At 46.1% G+C, this 26,402-nt stretch overlaps 1 protein-coding gene across 1 annotated transcript; it reads right to left on the bottom strand.

The window, feature by feature from the left end:
• On the bottom strand, positions 1-26,402 carry LOC142923065 (exosome complex exonuclease RRP44-like). Its single transcript, XM_076064003.1, has 16 exons — positions 26,243-26,402; positions 22,078-22,188; positions 21,589-21,726; positions 20,289-20,435; positions 19,035-19,151; positions 17,489-17,590; positions 16,757-16,821; positions 16,020-16,104; positions 15,039-15,166; positions 13,887-13,973; positions 13,326-13,482; positions 11,407-11,624; positions 10,261-10,429; positions 9,582-9,737; positions 8,056-8,178; positions 1-18 (listed from the first exon to the last, which is right to left on the bottom strand). Exons 1-16 carry the CDS (start codon positions 26,363-26,365, stop codon positions 1-3), a joined length of 1,944 nt encoding a protein of 647 aa, XP_075920118.1. The 5' UTR covers positions 26,366-26,402.

The following is a 26,402-nucleotide window of genomic DNA, read 5'->3' as shown; positions in this document are numbered from 1 at the left end:
TTATACGGCGCTAAACAGCTGAAAAAAGGATATGCCATTGAACTAATTCAGAGTAAGACCTTCGCTCTGAAATTGGAGCTGGTCATGAACAACTGCCCAGATATGGGAATACCTCCACTCTTTCCACAACTACCTATCATGCGGAGTTGAGGGGGTGGAGTCCTTGAAGACATACAAAATATCAAGGCAGGTACTGCTTTGATTTATTTGGTAGGGCGAATGGTAAGGCCCTACCTCTTATTGGCACGATCCAGGTTCACCATCAGACTCTCCCACTCCTCGAAGTGAACAGCCATTACGAGATCATCACCAACATCATCAGCACACAGATCATCCGTTGTTCTCTCCTTCCAGATTAAGAAAAACCGTGGGGCATGTTACACGTTAACATTATTGATACATTACGATTCGTAGATCAAAGTAGATTTTAATACAATCAGTCCTCGCTTAGAATGCCCCCGTAGAACACTGATTCGTTACAGTGATAGGTGTGGGGCCAAATGTTCTGGACTGACTTCTACCACCAAGCCAGCTTCACAACATTTGCGCGTTTCTCCGGTTTCCTCCTACGTGCCGAACCCTGATGCTTGAAATTGTCCAAACATCTCAATGCAGCACGGAGCTAATAACGAGTCTCGAGACTCAATGTGGCTCTCCTGGGTACAGAAAGGATATTTCTAGATTTGATTATATTTATTCATATGATTCAGCGTAGCAGCTGCACTGCGATGTGCCAGCCTTGCCACTGTGTCATGGTGGTAGTGGTGGTAAAACCGATTCGGAATAATATGTTCAGTACGCGTCGTGATTTTTTTATTTTAAAAGTGTTAATCAAACGAGTTGCAGTGACGTCATGGCCGAGTAAGCAGCAATGACCGCTCCAACCCCTACATTATTAGAACATTACCTTTTTCGACCCAACATAACCACTCGCTTTCCTGTTTGATAGTTTTCCTATTTTTCTACCTGGACTCAGGCACTTTATAGGGGGCCTTGGAAAGCTGGTTTTCTACTTTGGAGCTTCCTAGGACGATCCACAGCCTCCTTAGGTGTAGGGTCCTCAGTAAGCAACTCGAGCCTGACCTCATGGCTAGGCCAAGGGGACCTTCCGCCTGTATCTTTGTGCTCCATGGAAGACAGATCCCCTGGGAAAAAAGCCATAGCTTTGTCTCCCCTCCCCCCCCCGTTCAAGTTGACACCAGATATCGCGGTGGGAGGAACGAGAGCTCTTACAAGCCCTTTTGTAAAAAACAAAACAAAGAGAATACTGCCCTTCTTCGGGTCCTCAACGAGATGTCGAGTAAGGTTTGCAGGACGGTGAAGATTCAGGAGGCAGCCACATATGACCCTTCAGACTATGCTAGACGAGCAGAGCAGTGCAATGAAGACCTACGAAGCCAGGCTGCTGGAACCTGAGGAGGCCTACATCAGACTGGACTCTAAGGGACGGGAGTGCCAAGTAAACCATACGGCCTCCCGGAGGGGGTCGAGGGCAACGCTCCTCAAGATGCTCTATCCTACATTCGGCTACATCTGCTCCAAGCTCCAGCATTCCTCTCTACAACTGGGCCATCACCACCTACAGGAGTCGGCGCTGCGCTGTGACCACGGCGTGCCTCCACACGTGCCTGTCGACGGTCGTCCTCAAGACTGCCCGCATCAAACGCGAGCTCATCTCATTCGTATGGCAATGCTTGCTTCCCGCAGAGCAGACTCTTGTCCACAAACTCTCTCGCATATATGTAGCGTCATAAATGCACATCCTATACCGTCGGTATACTTACCTGCATTTGCGGGCACAAGCCCATAGGGGGTGCCACCCTGAGCCAGGCCCCAGGTGAGGGGTTGGGGGGTTCTTCCAGAGCCCCCTGGAAGGTTCTAGAGAGGGGGCGGTACCGGGGGCGGAGAGCCCCCGAAAGGTGTATTAAAGGGGCACCTCTGGGACAGCTCGGGGCAGTGCTCCGAAGACGAAGAACAGAAGACCAGCCTAGCTAGGACACTGGGACCCGACATCCTTATAAGGGTCGGGGCCGAGCGGGGACCAGTGGTCAGGACCCGCACCTTGGCTGGGTCGGGTCAGAGTAGCCTCCCTAGCTAGGACCCTGGGACCTCGAGTCCGACGTCCTTGTAAGGGCTGGGCCGAGCTCGGACCAGTGGTCAGGACCCGTACCTTGGCTGGGTCGGGTCAGTTAGCCTCCCCTAGGGCACAGATAGCCAGAGGGCTGAGAGCCAGGTTTGATCAGTGCGAGGGCACGCTAGCCCGGAGGCTGTACCTCCCTAGATAGTGGGAGTTAAGGGGAGTTCTGTTCAAAGTTACAAATAAACCGTGTTGCCTCTAAAGACGTCTCCAGTGTCCGTGGAACCCACTACATATATATGCATTTTTATATTTTGACCACTGTGTAATAAACACGTTGCCTGCGTGCGGCGACACTGGATGCTTTTCCCTCTTCCTTTTCCTCATCCCTTCACCACAGAATGAACACGGTAACGCGGTCATGCACCTCGGGGGGGGGTTCAGACATTTGTGACGAGGGGGAGGGGGGGGTTTGAGAAATGTGACGTCACATCAAAATGCGCAACTTTAAGTATAGAATTGTTATAACACTAATTGTTATAACACTCCTACAACATCAGTACAGCGCCACGCACTACAATGACAATAGTTGAAGCATGTTTTATTTTCAAAATGGAAATATGGTTTTGGGGGGGGGGCAGAGCTTTGTGACGTCATATTTGAGGGGGGGGGTCTGACTTTTTGTGACGCCGAGTGACGAGAGGTCAAAAATTGCGTGACGTCATTTATGGACGGCCCCTCAAGTGAATGGCAAAATTGGTTTCGATTTACGTTGTTTCACTTACCGTCGTGTTTTTCAATGTACTAAATCGAGAACTTCAGTGCTTGGGGGATTTTGGAGCTGGCTCACCGCCTGGGCTGCTGCTGCCTTCCCACTCGGCTGTGGTTGCTCGAACCTCCGAGTCGTTCATAGCTCGTGGCTTCTAATATCGGAAGGAAGCGGTGATCGTCTTTGTTCGATGGCCAAGAGCTGCTGCTGCGAGGATGACCGGAGTTTGCGTGATGACCGTTTATGCTCCTGGACACGAGATCAGCAAGGTGTGATGTTTCATTTGTGGGAGTTGCACCGCCTGTACGCGATCAACCGTCGACGCGCCCACCCGGGCCCCACATTTGCCGTGAGGCACCATGAGGGCCTCCCCGACGGCCAGGGCCTCCGCACGGTCGGAGTGGGCAGAGGCCGGCGTTCGACTGGTGGTTTGAAAAGAACACGGACAAACATTCGAGCTCACGCTTTTGCTTTGGCAACAATTTTCGTTAATTGGGCTCCGAGCGGCTCAACAAGCCTGGAAGCCGGCGCATTTAATCACCTCCGAGATCGAAATGTGGCAAATCGCATGCTAATCAGGAGCAAGTTGGCCCAGGGATTGTGAATCAAATTTGCATGTGAAACGGCGGTGCAGGACTCGATTCGAAGGTGAGTGAATACTGCGCGGTGGTGCATTGCAAGTGGACATTATTATCATCCAACAGTGACCAGCATGGTGAAGTATGGTCAAACTAAAGCTGGCATCCAACATCACGTGGCGAGATGTTCATCCAGCAGTGGAAAACGTAACTTAAAGTAACCAAAATAACAAGATGCATGGAAAATAAATCGGTTTAATTTTGTATATAAACGCGTATAACTCATGTGTACATGCTTGTAAATATACGATTCAGCTAAAAAATGTTAAACACATTTACACAAAGTCGCAAAGACATCAACTCGCTTAAATCTTTACCAGTACTCCAGGAGCTCAGAATTATTGCCCAAGTACTGTATATACGTGAGCAAAGTTATGACCATTTACGAAACAATTTGAAAACGTGTCAATATTTTGTCAGAAATTATCTTTGCACGTCTAAAGGACAAGAGAAGCTGTAACGAAATGCGCATTTGTAAACGATTAAACCTTAAAATTTTCTGACACCGACATTTTTTCCAAAAAACATTCCTTGTGTGATTGCACAGAGTCCGATGAGGGGTGGGGCAGCTGTGTAAAAAAACCTGAGGTGAAATTCTCCGTTAAACCGACGATTTAAACAGCAACAGCTCGGGGAATTTTATACTATGTTCTATGCAGCTGACCGCTGCCCCTTCATACAGTAAATGGCATCCTCACAAGAATAAGTAACCTAACATCCCTTGCAGGGAATCCTCTCGCGATAAAAAATCTTCAATTTGCCATCCATCACGAGACCCCTGCGGGTATCACCGTGCACAATCATACTTCGAAGCTCTTGCTCGGATTCCCCAGAGCTTTGCCCTCCGAGTGGCCACCCTAATGGCCCACTCCGACAGGCCAAACCTGGCACAATTGTAGGTTTTCAACTATAATACACATTTTATGGGTTAGATCGTTTAAATATATAAATGTGTTGTTAAACCCACCACCACCCGACAGCCAATTAGTAAGGTTTGTCACGTAAACAGAAAATGTCAATTCGTTACTAGTACAGTCCACCAGTGTGTTGGAGAGCAAAGCCACACCATTTACAATCTAAGTACAACATTTCGCCAGCACTAACTAGCTTCATCAGGCGACAGCCATCACTTGTGAGCACTTCTTTCGCGAATTGGGAGGGGAATCAATGAATGCATTGGCTATGGGTATCCATTGCCGATTGGGTTATTTATATGTTAATCAACAAACATTATGCATGCGCATTAAGGAACGAGGATTCTCCACGAATCTGGCTGTCGCCTGATGAAGCTGGTTGTAAATACTGGTGAAACATTGTACTCAGATTGTAAATGTTGTGGCTTTGCTCTCCAAGACACCGGTGTGATGTTACTAGTACCGAATTGGCACGTTCTGTTAATGTGACAAACCTTTCGAATTGGCTGTGTCGGGTGGTGGCGGGTTTACCGACACATTTAAATATTTATTACGCGATCTAACCCAAAAAACCCGTGTTATGGATATTGGTCGCGAAAGCCTACGTGTTAAACTGGTTTTCAACTGTTAGATCAGTGGTAGCCGATATGTGAATCGCGATCCATGGGTGGATGATCGCAAAAGATTTTGATTGTGGATCTCGGGACAAATAGGAATAAACACCTCTAATATAAAGCATTTCTTGCTATAGCAGATGGCAAAACAAAATCCCCGACTAAGAATTAATGGATTAATAATATATATTTTAAACCAATAGATTGCACTAGCACTTGGCATGTCTACAGTGTTCTATTAGTCGGTTAAATCCATCCGGGTAACTGCTGGTCATATATTGCTGGTAGATCACGGAACATGTTGAGATATACCAGAATGGATCACAGTGCTTTGTGGGTTGGACGCTGCTGCGTTAGTCAATAAACACCACCGATTCAGTAACCAATATTTTTGTGAAATCACCTTCATCACAAGGGGGTCAGTGTCTTGGCTGGCAAAGAAGTTGGGCATAAGATATCCTAAACCTTTGATTTAAAGCTTTCGTGACTGCAGTAATTCATATTCTTAGTTCTTTCGGTAAAGTCACGTTGAAGGGAAACAATAAAATAATAATAAAATATATATATTTTTATGTTATTGTTTCCCTTCAACGTAATAATAATAAAATATATATTATTTTATTGTTTCCCTTCAACGCGACTTTACCGAAAGAACTAAGAATATATCCTAAACCTTTCATACATCTTGATGCGTATACACCTTAATTGGCTGATTGTACTGGTTGGCAAGGTAAAAATTCTAAATAAAAAAATTGCGCTACCGTTTGAACCGCTGCGACAGGAGAACAAAGAACCAGTGACCTCTGGATTGCAAGTTCAGAGTGCAAACCGTCTGTTACTTCAGGGTAGCAATTCTCATAACCGCCACTGCTTTTTTCAATTGTTCACCTCTGCTTGCGAGCACAATGTACACTTAATTAACTCTGCAGATGTAAAACCCAGAGTGTGTGCCCACTCATGCACCTGCTCCGACATCTTGTTGACACCGCATCCACGATACACTAGTGCTGTCTGGGTTTCTTAGGCCGGGGAGAAGGCGAGCCCCATGGGGTAGACTCCGCAGGGTTGTAGCCTGGAATCTGTGACAGCGGACACACAAATGGCACAAACGTACAACGAAGATAGTCACCCAAATAAGCCTTTAACAGACTGTGCTGCTGTTAGACGGCATGGCCCACGAGGGGGTAAGTGGCCAACACCTCTCCCCAGTGCTGATGTTTACACACTGCACCAGGTACTCATTTAAGAAAGAGTTGACCTTGGGTAGGCAAAACAGCAGTTCAGATAATCCTCACTGGTGTTGGCGGTGAGTGGGAATTGGGTTGCCGGGTTCATAGCGCAGCGTGCTAACCACTACACCAATGCTCTCACACACACACATGCAGGTATTTCCAACACAAGTGATACGTTATTATTACACTTATTAACACTGAAAAACTTAACAACTCCACACAGTAACACTCTAGTTGGGAATCAAACCGAGTTTTCTTGCTGCAAGACGCAAGGGTTTACCAATGTGCCACCCTGCCGCCCATGGCAATACGTAAACTACCTTAATACCAGTTTCAACGCATGCTTATTTTTAGATATGGGAGGAAACCAGAGAACCCGGAGGAAACCCATGCAGAACAGACTCATGGAGTTTTGTTAAGAAATCTGATATCTACCAAGGCTCCCACACCCTGACTTAGCTTGGTATCTTGAGAACTCGCATTCATCAACAACAGCCCCAAACGATCATTTAAATAGGTCACGTTTCAGATAATGGCCCTTCTTGTGCAATGAACTAGGGCCATAATAAAAATCTATTTTATACAGTACCTTGCATATCGAAACATCTCAAAAAAGCACTGGACATTAAAAAACTACTCAAGTATAGATACAAGCCAATACAAATAAAGTAAAAGCCGATAATAACAACGATAGTGATACTGACACTTTACACAGCATGCAAAATGCAATAAAAGCTAATTATAATGATTCCCCTCACAGTAATAACCAATCAGAATCCAGGAAAAGCCAATTAATAACGACGTTTTCAAGCTGGATTTAAACACACGGACAGTCACAACTGATATAGGTAGGGATAGTATCCCATAGTCTTTGGATATACAGTCTGTTCTATAATACGGTAGTTGCGTACCTCAAGAACACCACGTTTTGAAAAAATCGTGTTATAATAAATAATATATATTATATGGGGTAAAGCGCAGTCCGCAATAACGCGTGAGATGCGTAACACAGGCTGAACAAAGACTAAGGAACGTGGGTAGCATCTAGAAGCATCCAGCAGCATCCCGCCTTGTGTGATGCTACGCCGAGACAGCCGATACGACCGCTTATTCCTACTCGCGCGACGTAGTTCCATTCATTCAACCGAGTTAAATCCAGTTCGGATCCGCGTTATACAAAAAATGCGTTCCTTCATACATTCATCATCGCGTTATATCCAATTTGCCAGTTACAGGAGGTATAGGACAACAGACTGCAGCTCAAAATGCTAGCTAAACATATATTTTTTCCATCCAAGACCGGAGTTTATATTTTATTCCTGTGTTATAAGGGTATTACGTTCAGGGGCTAAATGCCAATGTATGGGTCTGATAGCCACGGGAGAGCCTCAGGAGAGAGTTTGTGTCATCTTGCCACCCCCTCCATTGAAGGAGCGCAGACTACAGTGGTGTAAAATGTGGTCCATAGTTTGGGTTGCATGGCCACAATCGTACAGTAGCTTGTTTTTAATGCACTGCTATGTATCTGTATGAGTCTCTATGAATCTCTAGGAATCATAATGGGTCTCTCTGTATCTCCTATGTATCTCTGTGTCTCTATGGGTTTACTATACGGTCCCACAGTTTGGGTTGCATGGCAACAAGCGCTATGCTGTGGCTTGTGTCATTAATTTTCGGCCCGCTGACGTTCCGATGCGGCGAGCGTTTGTTTTTTGTGCACTACTGCTGGCGCAGCAAGCAGCAACAGCAGCATGGTCACAATACAAATCGGTGGTATTCCGAGGTTGCGCGTCGCGCCGCACGGTGAGTACCTCCGGGCGGACGAGGTGCATGCGGATCCGCTGGTGCTGCAGGTTGGACGAATCCAGCGACACGCGCACGCACACGCGGTCGAACATGTTCAGCGCGATGCCCTCCACGCACAGCGTGGGGCCCTACACAAAACACAAAGACATATCTCCAATGTAGCCTTAACAGACTGTTGGGGCAAGTGCTGTTGGCGAGGAGGACAGATGAAGGCCGGCACGGCACACAAGGGGGTGGGTCGCCAGCGCCATGCCCGGCCGCCTTTGTCTTCCCAGTGGCGATGTTTACACACCGCACCAGGCATTCAATTGAGTTCCGAGTCAACCTAGGGGAGGCCCAGGACCGGTTCAGATAATCATCACTGGTGTTGACCGTGCGAAGGAATTGAACCCAAGTCGCCGGGATTGTAGCGCAGAGCGCTAACCACTACACTACCGCTGACTGCTCTCTGCCAAGTGCCCTGCACACAAGCACGGATTGACGTAAACCCAACGTTATTATTCATACTATTACATGGGTCACTCAGAAAAGCCTCACTGATTCTCAAAACGTTTGCATTCAAGGTCACTGCTACGTCTTTGTAAAAGGAGGCGAACGATTGATATGTGCTCCCCAAATAAGTAATTTGCATGTAATTTGCCAACCTTGGACCATGATGCTGGCACACGAATAACGTTACAGGATCTTTTAACGTACACTGTTAAAGCGGATAGCCTGTAAATATTTTACGCTTAATACACACCACAGTATTAACCGGAGTGGCCACCGAGTTTGAAACGCAAACCTCCACAACACACAGCGAATGCAATACCGCTTGGGCCACCTCAGCGCGAGCTGAAAACCAGGCATGAGAAGCCCTTTTGAGCTTCTGGTCCAAATTAGGCTGTGTGCATTATCCACGCAGAGTGACAATGTAATGCGGCATGCAAGGCATGCTGGAAAGGACCGGATCCACTGGTCACACATGTGCTTTTTGCCATCTAGAGATCACTTTTTGCATCAACTACTATTTCCCTCATTTGTTTTTATTCTACAAGTACTTTTCTGCCCTTTGAGTTTCTCATTGTTTACAGAAAGCATTAGATTTTCTCTATAATTCTTCCGGATCTGAGGGATTTTACTGTATTTTTAATCTGATGTCCTCTCCGTGACAATACGGGCTCCGTCATGGCAGTTATTTCCAAAGCATATTTAACTGTGACCGTTTTATAATTGAAACGCATTTACATCATTAAATTCAGTTTCAGTTTATTTTGGTATAGCCCTGTGAGCCATCCGGCTCTAATGTATCCACCGGTGTAACTTCCTCTGCAATAGTCCACACTGCCAAATGGCAAAAAAACGGAGCTTCGTATCTCACTGCGTTCTTCCACCTTAAACCAAGTGTCTGTGTGTCTGATAGAAACCTAATCGTAGAGAGATGGTCAGGGGGCTTGGGTCCCAGTGCATTAAGCCAGTTCTGGGTTTAAATGCAGAATTCAGCCGTTCGGGAAATGCCAATGCCTCCCGGTTAAGTGAACACATGCCCTACCTCCTCGTCGAAGGTAACGTTGAGCTTGAGATCTTTGGAGTCAAAGAAAACCATCCCCTCCAAGCCGTACTTGGGAATGAGCACCACCACGGCGTTCTTGCGCACAAACAGCACGAAGCCCTCTTCGCTCACCACTCCCTTGCTCTTGAAGAACAACTGAGACCACAACAACAGCAGCCGTTAATCACCGCTACGTTGCCAAGAGCAGACACACGCGCATCACTTACCAGGCCCACAATTATTTAACAAAATTTAAGGTATTTTTCTGCATCCCCCCGCTAATTAATTCCAGTTGTGCTATTGGCATCATGTCATGGGGATTATTTTGAGTTCAATCGTGAAGGTACAATGTCAATTGTATTGACTATAATACTCCATCACCTGACAGAGCCAATCAAATAAAGTTGTCACATCATGGGCAAATGTGCCAAGTAAACAGGTTTTTCAGCAAACACAGAAGAATGCTGAAAAGCAATGTCAAGTGTAGCCAACCAGTACAGCCACGGCACCACCACACGTAAGCGTGCGAATAGAAAACAATTGATTCTTACTACACGCACAATACGATGCCTGCTTTCGTGACCTTAAAAAATGGTTTTCAAGAGACGAATGGACGCATTATCAGGTGCCTAAGCACACGCCGTGCAAGCTCCACGTGGCCCACACTTCCGCCTCCCACCTGCATGTGGAAAGCTACAGACGAGCGTTGGGCGTACTGCGCCATCTTGTGGCGGTAGTTGAGGTTGTTGCAGAGCTGCTGCTGATTCTGCTTGTCGGTGAGCGCCGGGTACGTGGGGTCGGCGCCCACGCACACGGCCAGCAGCCGGTGCACAATCACATCCGAGTATCTGTAACGGTACAGGGAGACAACAACAACAACAATATTCACATTTGTTGTAGCCTCTATTTAATATGAAGATTAAATTTACAGTAGATACAGGCTGCGGTATGGCCACGAGATGCCAACGGAGCAGCGGTATTAATCCACCAAGCACCGCGATTCATTCTGGTGGATCTCAGCGGGTTTGACGATCCACCAGAAAGCTACGCAAACAATGACTCAGATGGATTTAACGCTGTGATAGAATACTGTACTCTGGCCATACCACGTTCTAGCACCATCTGCTGGTGGAAATTATCTTTGTTAATGTATGAATTTAATTCTTTGTTGAGGATTTTTTATTTGTCAACAGATGTAGCGCAAATTGCTGCCTGCTCATATCTGTGTTCTTATTTAAGATCCACAACAAAATCGTTAGCGATCCATGGCAGAATTGCATTTCACTTTTGGCCGCCGCTGCAACACGGCAATGGATTCTTGATTCTGCACGTGGAACACTGTCACCCTCCTTGTAGGCGTTGGTGTTCTCCGGATCCTCTAGTTTTTCCCCAACACAAGCCAAACAACCATTTAAGGAATTGGCCAAACTTCCCGTTTATAGGACCTTTTAGAAAAATAAGTCAAAATCTGAATCTTTATCCTGGAGAAATCCGATTCGCGATAAAAGCTCGTTTTGACAGATGTCCAGTAGGTATATGATAGGAGTGCTAAGAAGAGGAAAGGTAAACAAATCAGTAAAAGTAAATAGAAAAAAGATATACAAGTTGTATGTTAAACTTAATTCGCACCGTACGTAGCCAACCGTGCCAATTGGAGGTGTGCCGTAATCACAAGTTAACATTGCATAAGTACATCAATTAATAAATAAATTCCTAAACTTGGGAAAGGCAGCACAGTCCCAGACCACACCAAGACAACAACATAGTCCCCTCAATAATCGCGAAGGTCGATTTAACGCGTGTGCCTGACGCCAGAGCACGTCACCGTCGAATGGGCGACGTGAAGTGGGTGTAGATGGCGGTGGCGAGCCCGTAGTGGTGGGTGTCGGGCTCCATGCCGGAGCAGAAGTAGATGGCCTGCATCATGCAGCGCGTGGCCAGGATGCGCAGCAGAGTGTTGAGGTATGGTGGCGCTCCCGGCACCGCCGCCCGGTCCAGGGACTCGGCCAACGCCTTAGCCGAGTCCACCTGGATCTCGATGTTCTGCGCAAAAAAATCGGGCACACCGGCGTTTGTGAGGTGACTATCCCGCACGTGGCTTGTAGTTCAGTGCTGGGGAAGCAGCAAGGGTTGTGGTGTATTGGAAAAAAAACGTTATTCAGCGCACTTCCTGTGGGCATTCAGGTTTCCATAACCTGGCTTGCCAGGAGAAGGCAGTACAGCAAGTGGATTAATCTACATCTGGCACAGTGCCTGGCTGCCTTCCAGCGTTGTCTGTGGTTCGTCACACCTTTTGAGTTGTTCTGCCTCTAAGGGCGAGTGGAAACTATACGGCTACATCTCAAGATAAAGGTAAAAGGTGCAGCCCTGCAATTGCTCGCTCAGGCCAATACTGACATCGTTTCAAGACACCTCTGCTTCACAGTAGGGGGTAGCACATTCCCACCCATTTTGAGCATAATGTTCATCACAATAAGTCGACCTGATATTTCAACATTTCATTGCTGGAATTTATCTAAAATTAAATACAGTACTACATTTATCGTGATGGTTTTTTGTTGCTTATTTCTGTGGAGTAGCTGGGAAACGAGCCGAGTCCTTCAACTCCCTACACTTGATAACACAGTATGTTCAATGTGGCTGCTGGATTTTGAAGCCAGGGTCCCAGCTGTAATCTCTGGGTCATAGGGTGACCCAGGTGACCCTTGCAAATGAGACTATTATGTTCTCTTGAGTTCTCACCCGGTTAAACCAAAAGACCTCAAACAAAAATTTGAGCCACCCGACGACCTCTGAATTCCTTGCGAGGAGGATGATATTGAAGGAAGGTTAACAGCAATCTAGAGACAGTAGAACCCCTCTTAAAGACGGTAATTGGTTCCACGAACACGAGCATTAAAGGATTTGGTCATTAAGCGAGTATAGGAAATACGTGTTAAAAGCTTAATTCGTTCCGATAGCATCGAAAGTTTCCCTTGTTCACCCAAAAAACGTACTTTATAATATTTAAACAATGGATATTAATACATAAAGATACTAACATTATAAACACATCATATTAAAATAAACACTGTTAATAAATGCATGAATTCATTTTGATTTAAAACTTTCGTGACTGCAGGGATTCATATTCTTGGTTCTTTCGGTAAATTCACGTAGAAGGGAAACAATAAAATAATAAAAATATACAACAATAAAATTCTCACGACGTTTCGACTGCAACACAAGCAATCATCATCAGGTGTGAAAACCACAACAAGAAAATTTGAAAAAAGTGGCGGTTATTTTAACGTTAGCACCACGGAGAGAGATTTGATAAGCCATTTCGGGTCTTAATTGATTGATCACGCTTAAGGTGGGTGTCAGAACGCATCCATTATTTTTTGTCTCCCCCCTCCTCTTTTCCGAACATAGATGGACTCGTCCATCTGAACAAACTGTCAAATCTCTCTCCGTGGTGCTAACGTTAAAAATAACTGCCACTTTTTTCAAATTTTCTTGTTGTGGTTTTCACACCTGATGATGATTGCTTGTGTTGCAGTCGAAACGTCGTGATAATTTTATTGTTTTATATTTATTTTATTGTTTTCCTTTTACGTGGCATTAATTCATATTTACTGTACCTACAAGAGCCCGTCGTTAACAGGGAAATGGTCGGTTAAGCCTACACATTGAGCTCTATGGAGGCCCGTTGTTAAGCGATTAGTTAACAAGGGTGGTCGTTAAAAGGGGTTCTAACTCTACCTTTGATTTCGCCGCCTTCACCAAGATGTCGTAGTTGGAAGGCGGAGGCGCCGGGTGGCGTCGGAGCAGCGCACACTCGGGGAATTCGCCTACGATGCGCTCCGCCACGGAGATGTTGGCGAGCAACATGAACTCCTCCACCATCGAGTTGGTCTCCCTGTGTACACGCACCAGTTTCCGCCACCACAACACATCAACCACAAGGGTCAAGATTCTTTATCTTAGATTATTTTGCTGATAATAAATTTCCCACGTGATAAGCCACTTTGTTCAGCTATCATTTGTGGTCAGGGTTTTACTTGGTAAGATAAAAATAGTTTAGTTTTATTTGTATATTTGTTTAAGTTATTTGTTTACCTTTCCAATACTTTGCAATCCTAACGTGTGCTTGTATTGTTTGTTGTTGTAACGTTGTGACCTGCCCCAACTGGACATCTGTGAAAAAAGAGCTTTATAGCTCATCGGATTCTTCCAGTAGAAATATATATTTTGATTCTGATAGAGAGATCTGCACAACAGTCGGATCGCAGTCATGGGAGGTGTCTTGTTGACGAGACTCACTTGAGTTCCTTGGTCTGCAGGTCGATCGGGTCGTGGGTTTCGCTGTCCATGTGGAATCGGACCTCAGGGGATGCCAGAGTCAATGCCCTACGGGTGGAGAAGGGACATGAGCGATTATCATGTCCAGCCAAAACAACACAGAATCTTAATATAAGACACTTCACAAACTCAGATATTTGAGTTGAACATGCACAGCTCGTTAAGTCAATCCACTGCTGGATGAGGGCCGCCCCCTGTCATACGGGTCGTGGGGTGGTTTTACCGTACTTAACCGTGGTGGTCAGTACGCGTTGGCAAAGGTGGGGGAGCACAGACATGGGAGCATTAAGAAGAGTAAAAAATGTATGTCACTGCATTGTCCTCTATTGCCCACAATGTAGCCCCGCAGCAGCCTGTAACACTCCAATCTAGAAGGATGTTATTAACCAGGTAAAACCTTAACTTCTTTATTGTTGCCTTCATTTCCGCATCTCCAGCTTCTTCAGCCTCCCACTCCCAGCCCCACTCACTTCCCCCCCCCCCCGGCATTTTGCCGTGCTCGCCCCTTTAATCCCTCTAGCAGCACCCCACTTCCCCTACCCCACACCCCCCATCTCTATCTCTCCCCCCTTGCTCCCCCCCACTCTCTTACCTATATAGCCTCTTGTTACAACAGCCCTTTTTTGCCCACTTCAGCAATTGTTTCTGGCTGTGGTTGTCCCACCTGAAGAAGGATGCTTGTGTTGCGCCCGAAACGTCGTGATTTAATTTAGTTGTTATTTTATTTTATAGTTTTACCTACGTGACTTTACCGAAAAAAACCAGAGTATGAATCCTGTAACACTTGTTTGTGCATGATATTCACCCAAGCCTCATGCATCATGGGGTCAAAAAAGCAACAGGTGCAGCCTTGCAATTGCTTGCTCAAGCCACTGCTGGAAGAAGGGGGCTCCCATAAGAGGCGGCCCCTCTAGGGATACACCCTTTTACAGTCCCTCTCAATGTATTTTAGCCTACTCTTCCACGCTGGCCGGATGTCTTAGAAGACACGGGAGTAACCACACTTTACCGCGCCACAGGCGACCTGCCGATCGACTAAATGCGGTGCACACATTAATACGGCTCATCGCTCCAGTGGCGGTGGAGGGGATGAGGATCTTGACAATGAGTTACCCGTTTTGAATGCGCCTCTGCTTGAGGATCTTGGCCAGGGAGTTGAGGCCACGCAAGCTGCTGGTGACCGGATCCTTCCGCCCAGCGTCGTCCATCATTAGCTGAGCCTCTGCGTACGTCAGAGACGCCTGCGGGGATACGATGAACACACCACGGGTGAACCATGGGGTCCTCGCAATTACACAATGCCCACGCCTGATCCAAGCCCAAGCCAGAACTCAACAGATGTCTACGTGGCTCCCGATGACCACTGAGAGTTACGCTCACCCAAAGAAAGTAAAATTGATATATTTTTTTAATTCTCAAAGCTGGAATTTAACCAAATTTAGTGCAATGTAATTTGGTGGTCTTTCATGCAGTGAGTTTAACACGTAGGCTTTCGTGACCAATATCATCCATAATACAGGTTGTTTGGGTTAGATTGTGTAAATACATAAATGTGTCGTTAAACCCGCCACCACCCGACACAGCCGACTAGTAAGGGTTGTCACATAAACAGAACGTGGCCAATTCGTCACTGGTACAACACACCGGTGTGCTGTACTCGTGACGAATTGGCATGTTCTGTTTACGTGACAACCCTTATTAGTTGGCTGTGTCGGGTGGGGGTGGGTTTAATGACACATTTACATATTTACACGATCTAACCTAAAAAAACAAACCTGTGTTTTGTGCAGTGATTGTTGACTGGACAGAGACCATCAACTCACTACTTTCATGTCCTACCTCGCACCTCCGATTAGCACAGTTGGCTACGTACGGTGCGAAAGAAGTTCAACATACATACTACCACTTGTGAACCCGTTTCATCTCGCTACACTTGTGAACTCAGAGGTGCAAGCTCAACGCTCTGACCTCTCAGCCATCCGGAAACCTCAACTGCACTAACATAGCAAGGCACCGATACAATACACGTGAAAGCAAACGAGAGTTTTACAAAAACTGAACGTCTGTGGGGGGGGGGGGGGGGGGGGGAATCACCTTGGAATTGATGATGCTCTTGGTAAAACGTGTGCTCACAATCTCAGCCTTTGGAGTCATCTCCCATATGCACGAGAACGCCAGCCTGCACGCGCACAGCACATGCACCGTCGCCATTCACCGTCGAGTGGCAGAGTCGTCGACATTGGAGTGGTGCAGGGTGTTCACTCAGGAAAGCCTCGCAAAGTCTCGAGACTCTTTTTCAGGAGGGTCTTGCCAAGTTTTTGGTAGTCGAGTCATTCTTTCAGCAGCGGGATGTTTGGCCAAATACCGGTTTGGGTTGTTACAAATTACTCAACTGGAATATATATGTAGCAACCATTGTTCGACTGCAAAAGCTTTGCAGTACCCTCCCGAAGTTATGAGATTCAGTGAGGCTTTCCATGGTTAAGGATCATAGTAGTAATAACACGTTTATGTTAGCGATGAGAGGAAACCTGATAACCTAGAGTCAACCCATGCCAAATAGGGGGAGAACATACAAAATCTACATGGAAAGGCAACCAAGTCGGGCATCAATCTTAGGCCATTCTTGCTGTGAGACATGTGTTACCATTGTGCCATCCTGGTTTGGCTGCTTATGTATGTACACATGCTTGTGTGGATCTGTACAATGACACTTAAACAGTGCCACGCATCATGGGATTACATGTGCACCTGGCAACAACGCACGTTAGCTGCTGAGTATGGGTTGCAATGTGCACACTCGCGAGTTCACAGTTGTTGGTGCATCTCACCGGTCGACGTTGGATCTCAAGGAACACAGGTTTGAGCTCAATAACTCTGGCACCATATCAATCCTCTGCAGGCGCACAAACACATAAACGCAACAACTTCTCTGTCAATAAACACAATCTGGCAAATACATATGCACCAACTCAACGAGTGTTTTGCAAGCAAACCCACACATGATTAAGTCACCTGCAGGTAACTGTTCAGCAAGGGGATGTTTTCGCGAATGCCAGTTAAGATTGTATGGGTTTTATTTAGAGGAAATCTGATGAATCCAGAGGAAACCCATTCACTAACAGGGGGGAGAACAAACAAAGCTGCAAGCAAAAAGGCACAAGAGTTGAGTAATCAAACCCAGCGTCTCCTTGCTGCAAGGCACGAGTGTTACCACTGCGCCGATAGCCTGCCGCTCATGATGTCACGGTACATCATATTATAAGAAATCCACAAAAATCACCTCGTTTAAAACATCATGAGAGATATTTAGCATTGTTGTTGCACATTTTTTAAATTCTAATTCATTTTTAAGTTATCGTTATTCATACGGGAAGTACTGAAAAGCACGCAAAAATGTGATGAAAATGTCAAATACAATTACAAAGTTGTGGGGAAACTGGTACCGCGATGATCGTTACATCGTAATATTTTACATCATGTCGTAAAGTTAAGAATGAAAGGATGAAATCGGCGGGTCGTAAAACACTTGATATTGTGGCAAGAAGAAATCCACATCTCACCTTCTCACACAGGTAAACTGTGGTACCACGCAGAGATGCCTCCTCATCCAAGGCATTCCCCGGCCGGATAAAATAGCTCACATCGGCGATGTGTACCCCAACCTAGAACACACATTAACACACCGTCACCACCCTCACATGCATGGATGTGTAATGACAGGGTGATACCTGTGGCCTGTAAGGGTAATTAAGGTTATAGCTGCATTACATAATGCCTTATTATGAAGGGGCGTATCTGGGGTAAAGGTCAACGGCGGAGTCAGTCGAGAAGCTCCGGGAACCATCCCGAAGGGCCTAGAAGGTTCTAGAAAGGGGGCGTGGCCAGAGGTGGAGCTTGGCCACTCCAGGCAGATATAAAGAGCACCGAATCAGAACTTCGGGGCTGTTAGCGTGGGGTCTGGGTCCTGGTTGCGTCGCTACGGTCGTCATCTCTTCGTCTCCGACCACGTGGCTGGTTCTTCTGCAAGAGCAGCTCTGTCTCCGCCGCTACGCTCGTCAACCAGCCAGCGTAGCTACGCAGGACGCAAATGGGCTGCGTGTTTGTACAGCCTAGGTGTAGCCGCGTTACGAAGTGTATCGCCCTGTGTGCTTTTAATAAATAAGACGCCTTCTACTAGACGTCTGGCGGAAGTCGCTCACTCCACATGCATGCATAACCTCCACCATAGCCACTCCAACCAAAGCACAATAATGTGAAATGAAATGCACACCCATTACTACCTGGTGCATTCATTGTGAACCAGGCATTCGGCCAGTGACGTGGACACTTAGGCCAGTGGGGTCTTAGCCATGGCTTGGCTCAGGCTTGGCTCTCGCGCAACATGCATTGAGATTATTTCTATTATTTTGGCTGCTATAAATGTCCAAATGATGGGCCACTTTGTTGAGCTATTCAGTTGTGGCCAGGTCACTAATCAAAAATAAATCAATACCTCAGTGGGCTTTTCCTGGTAAGATGGGGATGGTTTAGTTGTATTTGTTTGTGTTTGGGTTATTTGTTGATCTTTCTTGTACTTTGCACTACTATTATGTTTTTGTACTGTTTGCTGTTGTAACGTTCTTACCCGCCTCTACTGGACATGTGAAAAATAGCTTTATAGCTCATTGGATTCCTCCAGTATAAATATTCTGATTCTAATTCTCAATAAGCCACATCAAAGCAACGCTTAAAACCCAAGCTGCCTCTAAGCATGGTTACAGCCCTGAGCCTCCGTGTCCCTTGTGCCTCCACGTATATCTCTGCATGCTCCCAGCCACGCTCAGAATTTCCGTAAGCTGAGCCTGAGCCAAGGCACAGCTGAGCCACTCATACTTCTTTGGAGGCAACGGAGCAGATCAAGCCAGAACCAAGCCATGTTGAAATCAGTCCTGACCGGTGTTAGCCATGACTGGAACTAAACCAGCTTGACAGGATGAATGTGCAGTGCACTTATCATTGTGCCACTTAAACTCCCCTTGTAACCTCCGCTAGCTTTGACAAAACCATGAAAGGAATAGGCACGAATTACCGCGACCGTGACCACGATTACCACCACCAAATGAATACCTCGGTGTTCCCATTGTCGAGCGGTTTGCAGTGTAGGGCATCGTCGATGTCTGTGCAGCCTGGAGGATCCACACTGCAGATGGACAACGCACGAAGGTCCTCCCTGCCAGCCTGGTCCTTGTACGGGACACACACAGCACCAGGTTCAACAAAACGCTGCCTTACAACAAACAAAACACAGGGTGAGCCATACATGGGTAAACCAACTTCATTCTAATGGCGTTCTATCTTCTCAATAGGCGACTGAATATTCTGAAAGTACAGTCCGTTCTCCTATAACTCTGCGTGTTTTCATATCGTGAATTAGATATAATGCGATGAATGCATTAGGGAACACATTTTTTCATAACATGGATGCGAATTGGATAAAAGGCGATCGAGTGAACAGAACTGCGTTGTGCGAGGCAGAATAAGCGGTTGTACGGTTGCCTCGGTGTAGCATCACACAAGGCGGGATGTTTCTGGATGCTTCTAGATGCTACTCACGTACCCGAAGTCTTTGTTAAGCCTGCGTACGCATCTCACGTGTTATCGCGGACTGTGCTTTACCCTATATTATTTATTATGCGATTTTTCCACAATTCGGTGTTCTTCAGGAACGCAAGTACAGCATTATAGGAAAAAAGTCTGTAGTCCCCTTGCTCCATTCATTTATGTACTGGACCATCTCCACGGCTACTGCAAAGTCCTCCATATCCTGGCTCACCACTTTGATCCGCATCTCTCGAGGCCTGCCTCTCGGGTCTCCGCCCTGGTGCTTCCATAAGTCCGTCGCCTTCCTTCCTCCGATGTGAATTTCCTCTCTTCTTACGATGATGTGTCCGAGCCATCGACTTTCTTTCAGGTCGACGGCTTTTCTATATACGGTCTGCGGTAAAGGTGTAGAGCCCCGTGGCTTCTCGTTCATGCCAGTGCAGCGGAAGGACCTCGACTGGAGGGAGAGCTCCAGAGAGGTCCTCTAGAAGGTATTCTACGCAGGCCAAACATCTTGAAACTATTGCGGTTTGACAGCACGATGATGATGATGGGGGTGTTTTCGCATTTGTCTATTGTCGGGGGCCTATACGTCGGGGGCCACACGTCATGGGCCACACCAAAGGCCACCCAGGGGCCACCAGTGGCCCGTGGGCCTTGTAATAAAGAACATTGAAGTAAAGGATTCTCACATGCACGACCGAACACACCAACACACCGCAGGCGTAAGAATTGAACTCAATCGATGAATTGACATATCGTCACACGTCTCATGCGTACCTCTGCTGTGATGCTGAACGTGGGAGGGGGCAGGCATGCAAGTACGGCCTGGCTGAAGGGCTGGTGTGGCACGTCGTGCTCCAGCAGCAGCACCTCCGTCTCCGTCTCCTTATCCCCACATTCGCCCAGAGAGCGCACAAAATGGCCCTGCACAAGCACACCGACGATTAGCACGGTTGTCTACGTATGGTACGGAAGAAGTTCAACATGCATATGCACATACGTGGCCAATCGTCACCGGTATCCCTTTTCCACTGGTACATTGGAACCCAGACAGTGCAGATCTCTCGAAGTGTCTGTGGTCACCCACTGGCTTTTTGCCGTGTCGAACCAGAACCAAACCGTAGTATGCTGGCCCCACAAGGCATCCAAATATATCCGGGGGCCGAGCAGGGCCAGGGGCGGGGATAGCGACACGTTAATTGTGTGACGGCAGTCAGTACACCGCGGGGACGTGGCACCACAGCGTCATCTGCATGTGCCTAGACTTGTTCAAAGCATTGACCGTCCATGGCATGGATCCGCTTTTGCAGTGGATAAACAACCTGCAGCCTACTAAACCGTGCCAGCCATGGTGTCGCTCGGTTGTGCAGTGGCAAATAGGTATGAAAAGCACAACCACAATGCCAACCTTGTACCTAACGTACATTATGTAGAATATTAACCGACATCTGTTTAAACAAAGATACAACCCAAAGAATACATCTTAACAATATATTTAACTTTTCACCAATTTTGTTTCTCATTGTGTTAATGGTATCGCACAAGACAAGCAATCTATACAAACCCTTCGTGGTCAAGGACGACCCACAGGAGCAGACATAACAGAGCTACTTCTAAGATCCATTGAAGTGAAATGCAGTCCAAATTGTAGGGGGGCAGTGCTTTTCCAACCACTCTGCCAATCAAAGTAATGTTCATCACATGGCAGTCAAACGCAGTAGTTTTCTCAGAGATGGAAATAAAACAATCAAAGTGCACGACCAAATTTAATATCGTTTTTGGTGCAGTTATTGGTGACTGGGCTGAGACTATCAACTTACAACACCTTGATAACCTAGGTTGAATCACAGGTGAGTTTGCCATGCTTTCAAACAAAAAAATATCACAGTGGTGCCACTTCATCCACCCTGACTTCCAATTCACCGTGTCACCGTTCGTGTTTTGGGTTCGACGGCTGTATTGCATACAGAGCCGCGTGGCCGCGCGTCAAGTGACAGAAGGATGAGCCCGACGATGCCGACCACGGGACAGACGGGTGAGGTGTCACGGCGTCCGGGGCGTCACGGTGCAGTCGTACGTTCGGGTAGCGGGAGTGTCGCAGCCAGCCACCGATGGCCACCACGATGCGGTGGGCCTGCAGGGACGCTGCTTGTCTTGTCTCCACCCGCACTCGTGGCATGCGGCGGTCCGCGGGCGTGAACAGGTGGCGGGTGGCCTGCAACACGCCCAAAAAGCCCCCAGTAAGGCATTCAACAAACTGTTTGGGCAAGTGCCGTCAGCACACACCTATTCAAGCTGGTACGGCAAACGACGGGGTGGGTACGGCCAGCACCATGCCCGACCGCCTTTGTCTCCACAGCGCTGATGTTTACATGCCACATCAGAGACTCATTTATGGCCGAGTCGACCTAGGGAAGGGCCCAAGACAGGTTCAGACATTTGGCGCTGTTTATTGGTTATGAGCGATAAATATAATCCAACTCGGGTCCCAGGATTCGTAGCGCAGCGCGCTAACCGCTACATTACCGCTCCCCACACGTACACACACACATGCAGATCAGCCCACCTCCTTGATTGGGCTGGGCATGAGCATGCCGCACAGCGGCCTCGAGTTCCGCTTGATGATGCCGACCACTTTGCCAGTGGGCCGACGCATCTTCCCACTTTCGGCTTTCAGCTGGAGACCAAAACAAAGGATAAACATCGTGTTGCGTAATCTAAGCAAGAGCGACGACAGCAGCAGCAGCTGGAATAGCACCGGGAGATGACAACGCAAACTCAAATGAGCACTCACCACAGTAGCGTCTCTCTCACACACTGAAATAATGAAATAACTATTTTTTTAACCAACTCACTGCATAACACAATACAATTTGGCTTGAAGGGGAAGGAGCAATCCAAAACAATAGCGCTTAACCTGCAGATGTGGTTTCATGCTGTGTCTCATCAGTGTCAATAATGAGACTGACGCTTTGTTAAAATGACAAAAGATCACAGTGAGGAGTCCTCCGTAAATATTTATAAGTTAAAACAGTTCTGGCGATTGATAGAATCAACCGGAACACGCCCATCAGATACCACACGTTTAAAAAAAAACGCGTAAGCTTTTGCGACCAATATTATCTACAACAAAGGTTACCCTCCCATCTAATTCACAATTTGATGCTTAATCTCTCGATTCTTTATGATTTCACTGATTGACATTTTCTCTTACCTGCTTAGCACATCAGTCACCCTATATGTGTTTAATGTTTACGTAACGTTTTAATAAGTATAACTGTGCAATGATCAGCCTATAAATAATCTGCCCAAGCCAACTTGCACTACATGCGATTTAATATCTAACACTTGTTTATGTTTGTGCAATATTGTCGACTTTTCATAAACCACAGTTGTTTTCGTGCCAATTTCAATTAACTTCATTGCTGTACTTTATTATGTTTTGCATTTTGTCACTGTGGTATGTATGCATGTAGAACTTATTTCGCACCGTACACAGCCAACCATGCTAATCGGAGGTGCGCGGAAAGGACAACAATCTAAATACAAAAAGCAGTTCTAAAGAAATTAGTTTTCAATATAGAGGCCACCCTGTGACCCAGGTCACTCTCGCAAATGATACGTGTCCTGATCTCTTGAGTTCTAATTAAGTTAATTAAAATAAACATTAAAAAGGAGCTCAGACCGTGGAAGCGCCACCGTGTTGAGCCTGGATATGCATAACAGGTGGTATAGGCTCTGCGCCAAAATGGCAGGCAGCAGAGCGCAGTACAGCAAAATGAACTGTTGTCCTGTCCTTCTATGCTCCTGATCTATGCCCCCCCCCCGTTCACCAACCCGCATCGAAGTATGGTCAAATAACCCCTACGTACATACAAAAATAGTATGAAATGATTAGCACTCCTGACTTGATTTTGAAGTAATGTAATGTAAAGTCATTTAATAAACGCAAAATCAAGCTAACAGCATCTCTAATGTGGATTGTTGTCTGGTCACACGGTGTTCATTATGTTTAAGGTCTCTCTTGAAGTGGTTGAGTTTTTGTTGTTATTCTTTGTTTAAACTATATTAAAACTATAATCTTAGTTTTTTTTTTCGGTAAAGTCACGTTGAAGGGAAACAACAAAATTATAAAATATATATAAAACAATAAAAAATTCTCACGACGTTTCGAACATAACTCAAACGGTCGTCTTCAGGTGTGTTGGTTTGCATAAATTTATTTTTAAACGGTGCATTTATAGTTAGACGTTAACAAAGTCGTAATTAATCGCAGTAACAGTTCTATTTCCGATAGTCTGAAATCCGTTTTAGCTAAAGGTCTAAACTTTGCAGTCACACCTAAACACATACCAGTTAATTATATAATTGCCCAAGTAGAAGTTGCTCTCAGGGGCCTGGGTCACATCGCTGCAGACGTAGCAAGATCTGAAATCGCTGCAACCCTCAAAAACGCTAAGATGCCAGCTAGCAACCTCAGCAAAGATGAGCGTTTTGAATTATATAAATTAAAAAAGAGGAATGATATTGTAGTCCTCTCAGCTGACAAAGGCAATGCTACTGTCATCATGGATAAAATAGAATACAACAACAAAATTAAAGAATTACTCGACGATGGTAGTTATACAAAAATAAAAAGAGATCCCACCAACAGCCTCGTCACACAAACCAACAAAATAATTTCTGATTCAACCGCATTAATTGATCAATCTAAACAGTTTTCGTTGAAATTTTCTGCTGCCAGGCCACCAAGATTATACGGCTTACCAAAAATACATAAAGTAGATACACCCCTTCGTCCCATAGTCTCTACTATCGGCTCCCCCACCTACAAAACTAGCTCGTTTTTTGTCTGAAATCCTGCGTCCTTTCACTGGAAAGACCACCTCTGTGGTACAAAATTCGACTCACCTGGTATCGACAATCAAGGGTATTTCCCTGTCCCCAGACGACCTGCTTATCAGTTTTGATGTAGTTTCCTTATTCACCAAGGTTCCTGTACCTGACACCATTGCAATCATTGAAGACTTGGTTCATCAAGGACTAAACACTGAGGTACCCCCCCTGGTGAGACACTGTTTAACCAATACATACTTCACTTGGAATGGAACTTTCTACAAACAAACTGAGGGCACCCCAATGGGCTCCCCCCTTTCTCCAGTTATAGCTAACATTTTCATGGATAAATTTGAGACTGACGCCATCCAGACTGCCACTCTGCGCCCAACCTTATGGAAGAGGTACGTGGATGACACTTTTGTCATCTGGCCACATGGCCGGCTTGCTCTAGACCAATTCTTCGACCACATCAATTCCATACACCCAGCCATCAGATTTACCATGGAAGTCGAAATAGATGGCAAGATACCTTTTTTGGATGTCCTAATTAAAAAGAGACCTGATGGTTCAATGAGCCACTCTGTCTACAGGAAAGCTACCCATACGGATGCTTATCTGAAACCGGATTCCCACCACCATCCATCACAGAAGAATTATCTCATCAAGACTCTGTATCATAGAGCCCAATGCATATCCGACCAGGAACACATAAGCAGTGAACTCAAGCACGTAGACCAAGCTCTTAGGGCTAATGAAGAACCCTCTTGAGGAGCCTTTCAAAACCATCACTTTACCCTACATTGCGGGGGTCACAAAAAAGATCTCCAAAATCCTGAATAAACACAAGATCCAGGTCCGTTTCAACACATTACATAAAATCCGTGATCTGGTTCCGTCTGTAAAAGATGTGATTCCGGACATACAATACCCTGGTGTCTACAAACTAAGTTGCCTCTGTGGTAGTAGTTACATTGGAGAAACCAAACGCCATGTCTCGGACCGCATTCGTGAACACAAAGCAGACCTTAAACACGGTAGGACCAACACCTCGGCCGTGGCAGATCATTGTTCTAATTCAGTAGGCTCACATGCCATTGACTTTTCCAAGACAGAGGTTCTTTGTAAGCCATCTGGCTTCCATGAGAGATTCGTTCATGAGGCTATCCACATATACAAGCACAGAGACAATTTCAACGGAGAAGATGGATTCTATCTTAGCAATCATTGGAAAGATTTGATAAACCATTTCAGGTCTTAATTGATTGTTCACGCTTACAGTGGCTTTCAGACAGCATACATTATAAAAAAATTCGTCTCCCCCCTCCTCTTTTCAGAATATAGATGGGCTAGTCCTAAATAAACTGCCAAATCGTTGCGCGTGGCGCTAACGTTTTTATAAATAAATAAATGCGCCGTTTAAAAATAAATTTATGCAAACCAACACACCTGAAGACGACCGTTTGAGTTATGGTCGAAACGTCGTGAGAATGTTTTTATTGTTTTATATATTTTATTATTTTGTTGTTTCCCTTCAACGTGACTTTACCGAAAAAAAACTAAGAATATGAATTACTGCAGTCACGAAAGCTTTAAATCAAAATTTATATTAAAACTATTTAAAAACTATAAACTAAATAACTTTACCAGGTAAGGACCCTGAGAGCTCTATAGCTCTTTTTAAGTGACCTGGCCACAAATGATCGTTCAGTGAAGTATCTTATCACATTTGAAATTGATAGCAGCCACATACTCTAAGTGCATGTCAGATTGTAACTGTGGAGGGAAAAGCCGGAGGACCTGGAGAAAAATCCATGCGACCACGGGGAGAGAGACACGCACACTGCAGGTGTCTGGGTTTGATTTTGGTTCAGCAGTGTTGACGCTCCACTCACCACATCCTCTTCATTCTCTTCTGCAACGTCCCCTGCGACGCCCTCATCGTGCAGGACCAGCGAGGAGGGGGCAACCCAGCGCTCCTCGGGGAACATCTCCACGCACACGATGTCGTCGTGCATCGCGCGGTTTAAATGCTGCAGCCCCTGGATCAACACC

This window comes from Petromyzon marinus, unplaced genomic scaffold, assembly GCF_048934315.1.
Source record: "Petromyzon marinus isolate PM22_M1 ecotype Great Lakes invasive population unplaced genomic scaffold, UKy_Petmar_22M1.pri1.0 PM_Scaffold_26, whole genome shotgun sequence".
NCBI lineage: Eukaryota > Metazoa > Chordata > Hyperoartia > Petromyzontiformes > Petromyzontidae > Petromyzon > Petromyzon marinus.
The sequence above is the reverse complement of the archived record's forward strand: the minus strand, read 5'-3'. Positions and strand labels throughout refer to the sequence as shown.